Raw genomic sequence first — 8,732 nt, forward strand, 5'->3', positions numbered from 1 at the left:
CTTCCAAAATTTTCGTCCTCCTCTCTACATAGAAGAGGGACGATTTTTCTTCTCCTCCGTGGGAAAGGATTTCTGTCTTCTTTATTTAAGTCCTAGTTCACTGGTGAGATCAGCCCACCCTGATATCAGTTTACAGTCTGGGAACCAGATAAAAGATCCGTGGTTTTGTACTAAAGATCTTCACGTGGAGAAGGCGCTAGCTATCTTCGATTCTTTGGAGAATCATCAAGGTATAATGGCTATAGCCTAGAAAAGCATGTTTTAGGTTTCAATTAATTTAAAGCATGTTTTATATGAGTTATGAGCATGATACATGTGATAATTACGCGAATAGAATTTGTCTAAATAATATGCTAAATAGATCAGAATTATTATGTAATTGATTTATGTGAGCGCTTCCGCTGTCAACCCCTTCAATTGGTATCAGAGCCAGTCTTTGGCTCGGATTATTTGGATTTAAATTTTGTGAAATTCATGTATGCATGCGTTTTTGTTTTCGAAGCATGTTCTTATTTTTAGTTGTTATATTTTTATGCATGATTGTAATATAATAATCTTATATTTCAACTATCTATCTTGATTTTATGTTGTTGGCTAATTTTAGGACTAGTTTTAACTCATGTTTCAATCATATCAAAATAAATTATAAGATTATTATACTTGAAATATTATCCTTAATGAAGAAGTACACACACAATCACAAAGTATCTGAAAACTCATGCAAAGAGAAGGCAAGCCTTAGTACAACATAGAATCAAGATAGATAGGTTTATTGCAAACACTACTACCTTGTGACTTGATTTCTCACAACTCTTCTTCCTCCATCCTTTCCCTTCTTCTTTTTGCGGAGATTGTCTATCTTCTCAAAATCATCCTCAATTTTCTCAAAGTATCTCTCTCTGAAGCTTCGGCGAAATATGAGCACCCATAGAAAGTTTCCAAAGCCCACAACATAACCAGCCACAACAAACAAATAATCCCAATCAATCTCTGTTGTCCCATCTGATTTCACATTTCACAGTGCTCCAAGCCCCGTCAAGTTACTCAATGATTTAGGGATTGTTCCGGTGAGACTATTGTGGGATAAGTTGCGAAGATAAAGTGCGTTGAGTTCACCCAATGAGTCGGGGATGCCTCCTTGGAAACTATTGCAAGATAAGTCCATGGATGTAAAGTCTGGGCAAATCTTGACAAGATTCCGCTCCGCCCCTTTGATTGTTAGTGATACCTCTTCTTTGTATCCCATCGTGCTATTGGAATATGGGTAAGCGAAAGCCAAGTTTTTGTAACTCAGCTTTGTGACGGTATCTCTCATCATTTGCCTCCAACCTGAAAACCTCAAAGAATCCACATTGCCACTGAAGTTATTGTTAGCTATGTCGATAATTTGAAGATTTGGCCAGCTCTTGTTACATCTTAGCCCTCCATGGAATCTGTTGCCGCACAACACAAGCACGCGCAGGCTCAATGGAAGCATGCATGGGAAAAGACCTTCCAACATGTTGCCTCCAACATCCATGGCCTTCAGCATTTTGCAATTTTTCAGAGATGGTGGAACTTCCTCGATTAAATTGTTGTTGTTGAGATCCAGATATTGTAGGCTACAATTGGCAGTGAAGTTTGGGACACGGCCCGAGATGTTATTTCTTCCTAAATTAAGGGCAGGAAGATTCTTCACTAGGCAGAGAGGTATATTACCATGTAAGTTATTGTCAGACAAGTCAAGAATTTGAAGGTATGTGGCTTTGCAAAGGGAGGTTGGAACTGTTCCGCTTAGCTTGTTGTTGGATAAGTTCAAGATTGTTAACGAACTGCAATTCGCCAAGGAAAGTGGAACATCCCCTACTAAATTGTTGTCGCTCAAATCTAATGACGTTAGTTCCCAACTGGGAGAAATTTTATCTGGGATCCCAACCACTGATGTTATTTCCCCCTAGATTGAGCATAACGGTGTTTTCCAATAGACAATGGGGAATGCTACCGCTCAGGTGATTAACAGACAAGTCGAGAACATAAAAGGTTGCAGCCGTGCAAAAGAAAGGTTGGAATTGATTCAAAAAAGCTGTTGTTTCTGAGTGAAAATTCTGAATATCCAAAGGGAGCAGAATCATTTCCAGTTTCAAGAATTCCAAACTGATCAAAATGATTATTTGAGAAATCCATATTAGCTGAATTTAGCGGCGAGAGAGAGGGGATGTGATAAGGCTTTAGGAGACCAACCAGCATATTACAAGAAGGTTCAAATATTTTAGTGACCCGTCTCTGATTTCCCAGATCCAATTAGGAATTTCCCCAGCAATCATATTATCCGAAAGGTCCAACAACTCTAAGGAGGATTGGAATACAGGGGAACTGTTAAAACCCGAAAATGACAAGTTGTTGTGTAAAAGACTTAGACCTACAAGGTTGGGAAATTCTCCCCCAAGCTGGTTTGAGTGCAAGTCCAGAAACCGGAGTGAAGTGGGGATGTGATAAGGCTTTTGGAGACCAACCAGCATGTTACAAGAAAGGTCACAAATCGTAAAGTGACCCGTTTCCAATTTCCCAGATCCAACTAGGAATACCCCTGCAATCAAGTTATCCGAAAGGTCCAAGAAGTCCAAGGAGGACTGGTTTACATGGAAACTGTGTGAACTCGAAAGTGACAAGATGTTGTTCGAAAGACTTAGATATCTAAGGTTGGGAAGGCTTAGAAACTTGTCCAGTTGAATAGTATCATTGAACAAGTTTTCAGAAAGACTAAGAACTTTGAGACTTTGAAGCTTGATGAAAGAGTTAGGAATAGGGCTCTCCAGTCTATTACTGCTCAAATCTAATGAAGAAAGCTGAGATATATTTACAATAGCAAATTCATCCACTTTCCCACTAAGTTGGTTGTGTTGGAGGTAAATCCAACGTAGTGAAGGTAAATTAAAGATAGATATGGGAATGCTACCTCTAAGTGAATTGTACCTTAAGTCAATATACTCAACTTTTGAAAAACCTTCAAAGTGGCCGGAAGAAATTGAGCCGCTGAAGAAGTTGTATGCCATCTCCAGATGAACAAGTTGTGTCAGAGTGTTGAGCGTGGAAAGAATCGCGCCACTAAAATTGCAATAAGACAGGTCCAAAGAAGACAATCTTTTAAGATTGGTAATGTTGTGTGGTATCGAACCTGTGAACAAGTTGCCTGCCAAGCTCAGCTCTTCCAAGTAGTTGAGTCTGAAAAGACTCGACGACTCGTTTAATCTATCTGAGAGGCCCTCATCGTTGAGTTGCAGACGGATAACATGGCCTGCGTCGTCACACTCCACACCCTCCCAAGAGCAACAATCATCCTTTTGATTCCAGTGCACCAGTATTTCCGAATAAAATGAATCGAATACCAATTGATTCTTCAACTCAAGCAGCATACTTTTCTCATTCTCTAAGAAATGTGTGTGAGCATGAGTGGAATTTGGTTTGGCAAATGTTGGTGAAAGTAGAACGGTGAAAAGTAATTGCAAAAGCAAAGAAATAGCCATTGAAGTGGAATAATAGATAGTGCTAGTGCAGAAAAACTGTAGATTTATGGAGTTGCTCACTTGAGTTCAAGTCTTCCTTTGATCATTCCTAGTCTTTGTGTAGTCATTATCTTATGCCAATTGTAATCTTTAATGTCGTTTACTTTGAATCTACTCTTCGCACTCACTATTAAAAGGCTTATTTTTTTCAGCACAAATTTTAAAAAAAAAAATATTTTGTAAAGGGAATAGATGAAAAAAGTTAGAAAAAGGTGGACCTGATCATTTTTACAATAGAGTTAAGTACATGTGGTCCACTTACCAAAAATATAAATGGTTATGTTTTATAATGTAGACGACCCAAAATGATAAAATGTGTCATTGTCTATTGCAGGATATCTCGTCTCGAAGCTTCTACTCTCCCACCCTAAGGCGGCCAAAATGCTTTCAACCGAAGAATATTCTGAGCTCGTTAACGCCTCTCATGTGCGGTCAGCAGCTCGGGTCCAAGGAGGAAACGCGGTCCGAAGAGTTCCCCAAATCTGAAGTCTTATATAATTTGAGGAATAGCCACACATGTGGAACAGGTTAGCACTTGATCTGTTGCTGCTTTTTCTGGATATGCTTATAGTTTATTCTTTTATTGCAAGAGTGATTATTTAGTTGCAATTATTGGTTTGATTATTTAACATGTAAATGTGTGGAGCTGAAAAACTCAATTGATGGTTTCGAAGTTATCACATTCTCTTTGTTAGAAGTAAATTACAAAAATCATTAACTATGTATGTTTTATGAGGTAAAGATATGCATTTTACAAGAAGCATTATGCTACATATCTTATGCGAGGATGATTTGTGAGCATCGCTCTTGTTCAGGCCACGTAAGCATTATTTTTTTTACGCATGTAGTTTGTTTCTAATACATAAATTGTTATTGACGTCGTTAATTTTACACATTACATAAAATCAAGTGTTGATTTGTTCACTTTCTCATTAACTTCAAAATCATGATAAAATAACAAATTGAGCATAATAATTTTTCCCATGAGCCTGATTTGGATAGATATGACGCCTTTTTTATTGCTACGTCAATGCCGATTTTGCCAAATCACCTTCACTTTTAAGGCAATTTTAATAGCAATTTTGCCAATTTGTTTTAGAGGCTAATGTCCCCCCAACTGAAAGGGATATGTTTGCAAATCATCACTCGTCACTGTCATTATTAATGTTTGGAAGACTTGATCAATCAAGTGTGTGTATGACTATATATATTACTCCTTCCATCAACGAATGAATGACCCATTATTTTATCATTTTGGGACGTCTACAATTTAAGAATGATGAGGTTCATCTTCCATTAACTTTTCCATCTATTTCTTTTATAAAATAAAACAATTTCTTAAAATTCGTACGGAATCAAAATGAGCCTTTTGATTGTGGACGAGGAGAGTAGATTCAAAGTAAATGCCAATAAGGATTATAGTTGGCATTAAAGATAATGGCTCCACAAAGACTCTAGGAATGATTAATGGAAGACTTGAAGTCAAATGTGCAACTCCATAAATCTACACTTTTTATGCACTAACACAATATCATTCCACTTCAATGGCTGTTTCTTTGCTTTTGCAATTACTTTTCATCTTTCTACTTTCACCAAAATTTACCACACCAAATGCTACGCATGCTCAAACACAATATTGCTTAGAGAATGAGAAAACTTTGTTGCTTGAGTTGAAGAATGAACTGGTGTTCAATTCATCTTATTCAGAAATACTGGTGCACTGGAATCAAAAGGATGATTGTTGCTTTTGGAAGGGTGTGGAGTGCGACAACACAGGCCATGTTATCCATCTGCGACTCGACTATGGGCGTCTCAGGTGGACTAAACGAGTCGTCGAGTCTTTTCAGACTCAAATACCTGGAAGAGCTGAGCTTGGCAGACAATTCATTCTCAGGTTCTTTACCACACAACATTTCCAATCTTAAAACATTGTCTTCTTTGGACCTGTCTCGTTGCAGATTCAGTGGCGCAATTCCTTCCACGCTCAGCAATCTGACACAGCTTGTTCATCTGGTGATGGCAGACAACTTCTTCAGCGGCTCAATTTCTTCAGGCCACTTTGAAGGTTTTGCAAAAATTGAGGTTATTAATTTAAGATACAATTCACTAAGTGGTAGCATTCCCATATCTATCTTTAGCATACCTTCACTAGGTTGGATTGACCTCCAACACAACCAATTTAGTGCGAAACTGGATGAATTTGCTATTGTAAATATTACTCAGCTTTCTGTCTTAGATTTGAGTCGCAATCGATTGGAGAGCCTTCCCGACTCTTTCATCAAGCTACAAATCTCAGTGTCGTAGATCTTTCTGACAACTTGTTCAATGACACTTTTCAGTTGGACAAGATTCTAAGCCTAATTCCCAACCTTCGAGTTCTAACTCTTTCGAAAAACAACTTGTCACGTTTAAGTTCAAACCCTTTCCCAGTAAGCCAATCCTCATTGGATCACCTGGACCTTTCGGATAACAAGATTGCAGGGGAAATTCCTAGTTGGATTTGGGAAATCGGAAACAGATCACTTACCTATTTGAACTTTTCTTGTAATATGCTAGTTGGTTTCCAAAAGCCTTATAAAATTCCATCCTCTCTCCATTTCCTGGACTTGCACTCAAACCAGCTTCGCGGCGAGTTTCCCTCACTCTCAATGCTGAAATATCCTACAAATGTGGATTTCTCAAATAATTATTTTGAGAAGTTTGGGATTCTTGAAACCGGAACTGATGCAAGAGTATCACTCAGGAACAATAGCTTGTCTGGATCAATTCCGGCCTTCTTTTGCAAGGCTGCAAGCTTTGTTGTTCTTGACTTGTCCGTTAATTACCTGAGCGGTAGCATTCCCCCGTTGTCTGTTTGAAAACAGTTTTGTGCTCAGTCTAGGGAGGAATAACATCAGTGGTCGGATCCTGGATAAGTTCTCTCCCAAGTGCAAACTAATGTCATTAGATTTGCACGACAACAATTTAGTTGGGGATGTTCCACTTTCCTTAGCGAATTGCAGTTCGTTAACAGTGTTGAACTTATCCTACAACAAGCTAAGCGGAACAGTTCCAACCTCCCTTTGCAAAGCTACATACCTTCAAATTCTCGACTTGTCTGTCAATAACTTACATGGTAATATACCTCTCTGCCTAGTGAAGAATCTTCCTGCCCTTAATTTAGGAAGAAATAACATCTCGGGCCGTGTCCCAAACTTTGCTGCCAATTGTAGCCTACAGTATCTGGATCTCAACAACAACAATTTAATCGGGGAAGTTCCACCATCTCTGAAAAATTGCAAAATGTTGAAGGCCATGGATGTTGGAGGCAACATGTTGGAAGGTCCTTTCCCATGCATGCTTCCGTTGAGCTTGCGCGTGCTTGTGTTGCGCGACAACAGATTCCATGGAGAGCTGAGATGTAACAAGAGCTGGCCAAATCTTCAAATTATCGACATAGCTAACAATAACTTCAGTGGCAATGTGGATTCTTTGAGGTTTTCAGGTTGGAGACAGATGATGAGAGATACTGTCGCAAGGATGAGTAACAAAAACTTGGCTTTCGCGGTCCCAAATTTCAATAGCTCAACGGGATACAAAGAAGAGGTATCACTAATCATCAAAGGGGCGGAGCGGAATCTTGTCAAGATTTGGCCAGACTTTACATCCATCGACTTATCTTGCAATAGTTTCCAAGGAGGCATCCCTGACTCGTTGGTTGAGCTCAACGGACTTTATCTTCTCAACTTATCCCACAATAGTCTCACAGGAACAATCCCTAAATCGTTGAGTAACTTGATGGGGCTTGGAGTACTGGACCTCTCAGTGAACCAGTTAGCGGGGAAGATACCTAAGGAGATAGCAGGGCTCACATTCCTTTAGGTGATGAATGTATCCCACAACAAGCTCGTCGGAGAGATTCCAATTGGCCCTCAAATCCAAACATTCCCCAGTGATTGCTTTATAGGAAACATAGGTTTATGTGGCCTCCCTCTCAGCGTTAGCTGCCCAAAGGCTCATGTTTCACCGCCAAATGTGAAATCACATGGGGAGACAAAGATTGAGTGGGATTATGTGTTTGCTGCTGCTGGTTATGTTGTGGGCTTCGGAAGCTTTCTTTGGGTGCTCATATTTTGCCGAAGCTTCAGAGAGAGACACTTTGAGAAAATTGAGGATGTTTATGAGAAGATAGTCAGCCTCCGCAAAAACAAGAAGAGAAGGGATGTAGGAAGAAGAGTTGTGAGAAATCAAGTCAGAAGACAGTAGTGGGAATAAAGCTATCTATCTTGATTATATGTTGTAGTAAGGCTTGCCTTCTCTTTGCATGTGTTTTTCCTATCCTTTAGTAATTGTGTGTCTACTTCTACAGTTGAATACTGCCTACTACTTTATTAAGGATAGTATTTCAAGTAATAATATTCTTATAATTTACTTTAATATAATTGAAACTAGTCATGAACTTTTTGACTTCTTATCAATGCCTAAGGATGGCCATAGAAAATAAAATCAAATCCACAAGCTGTGAACTAGGCTAAGGAAATTGTTATAAATTAGTTTCTTAATTTCTTTGATTATTTGTACTAATATTTATGCTGAGTGAGGATTATAACTCAGCATATAATTTGTAGCGAGTCACAAAAATAATGTTGTTAGATATTATGGTCACTGAAAAATATGAATCATGTTAATGTCTGAAAAAAATCAAAGAGAGTGCTTGAATTTTGGAATTTATATTGATGCATTAAATTAAACTAAGTAATTAACATAATAGTTAAAATAAGATTTTTATAATAATAATCGTTATCATAATCATAAATTAAGATGATCCATAACTTTAAATTACATTAGATCTTTCTTAAAAAGTTATTAATTAATAAATAATATAATTAAAAAAAAGTATGACTATTATAAATCTAACTATTTACTATAATAATAAATCTAATTATTATAATAATAATTATTATTATTATTATTCTCAATCCGTCCACGGTTTAAAGTCTCACTTTGACTTGGCTCTAGTTTTAAGAATGTGAAAGAAAATGAGTGGAAAAGGTTAATAGAATGTGAATTTCCACTTTTTTAATGAGTGGAGTAATGCGAGTGCAATGAGTTAGTCCTCTAACCGAAAACTAAAAAAGTAAATATAGATATCATTTTGTGGATTATCAAAACGAAAATACGAACATTATTTCGTCGATGGATGGGGAAGAA

At 37.8% G+C, this 8,732-nt stretch overlaps 3 protein-coding genes across 3 annotated transcripts; 2 read left to right on the forward strand and 1 right to left on the reverse strand.

Moving 5' to 3' along the window:
- Nucleotides 1-1,015: 1,015 nt before the first annotated feature.
- Nucleotides 1,016-3,503, reverse strand: LOC125190719 (receptor-like protein 12). Its single transcript, XM_048088096.1, has 2 exons — nt 2,493-3,503; nt 1,016-1,933 (listed from the first exon to the last, which is right to left on the reverse strand). The coding sequence occupies exons 1-2, from the start codon at nt 3,501-3,503 to the stop codon at nt 1,016-1,018; spliced, it is 1,929 nt and encodes a 642-aa protein (XP_047944053.1).
- A 1,583-nt stretch (nt 3,504-5,086) lies between these two features.
- LOC125190727 (receptor-like protein 12) lies at nt 5,087-6,400 on the forward strand. Its single transcript, XM_048088107.1, has 3 exons — nt 5,087-5,436; nt 5,501-5,624; nt 5,882-6,400. The coding sequence occupies exons 1-3, from the start codon at nt 5,087-5,089 to the stop codon at nt 6,398-6,400; spliced, it is 993 nt and encodes a 330-aa protein (XP_047944064.1).
- Nucleotides 6,401-6,479: 79 nt separating this feature from the next.
- On the forward strand, nt 6,480-7,403 carry LOC125190737 (receptor-like protein 7). Its single transcript, XM_048088118.1, has one exon. It carries the CDS (start codon nt 6,480-6,482, stop codon nt 7,401-7,403), a length of 924 nt encoding a protein of 307 aa, XP_047944075.1.
- The last annotated feature ends 1,329 nt before the right edge of the window (nt 7,404-8,732 follow it).

Source organism: Salvia hispanica, chromosome 1 (genome assembly GCF_023119035.1).
Source record: "Salvia hispanica cultivar TCC Black 2014 chromosome 1, UniMelb_Shisp_WGS_1.0, whole genome shotgun sequence".
NCBI lineage: Eukaryota > Viridiplantae > Streptophyta > Magnoliopsida > Lamiales > Lamiaceae > Salvia > Salvia hispanica.

Excerpts from the sequence above, each read along its gene's own strand:
- LOC125190737 (XM_048088118.1), top strand. The coding sequence starts at position 6,480 with ATGTCATTAGATTTGCACGACAACAATTTAGTTGGGGATGTTCCACTT.
- LOC125190727 (XM_048088107.1), top strand. The coding sequence starts at position 5,087 with ATGGCTGTTTCTTTGCTTTTGCAATTACTTTTCATCTTTCTACTTTCA. Across the intron at positions 5,437-5,500 it reads GGCAGACAATTCATTCTCAG|ATTCAGTGGCGCAATTCCTT; the intron begins GTTCTTTACCAC and ends GTCTCGTTGCAG. Across the intron at positions 5,625-5,881 it reads AAGGTTTTGCAAAAATTGAG|TTGGACAAGATTCTAAGCCT; the intron begins GTTATTAATTTA and ends GACACTTTTCAG.
- LOC125190719 (XM_048088096.1), bottom strand. The coding sequence starts at position 3,503 with ATGGCTATTTCTTTGCTTTTGCAATTACTTTTCACCGTTCTACTTTCA. Across the intron at positions 1,934-2,492 it reads ACCTTTCTTGTAACATGCTG|GGGGAAATAACATCAGTGGT; the intron begins GTTGGTCTCCAA and ends TGCTCAATCTAG.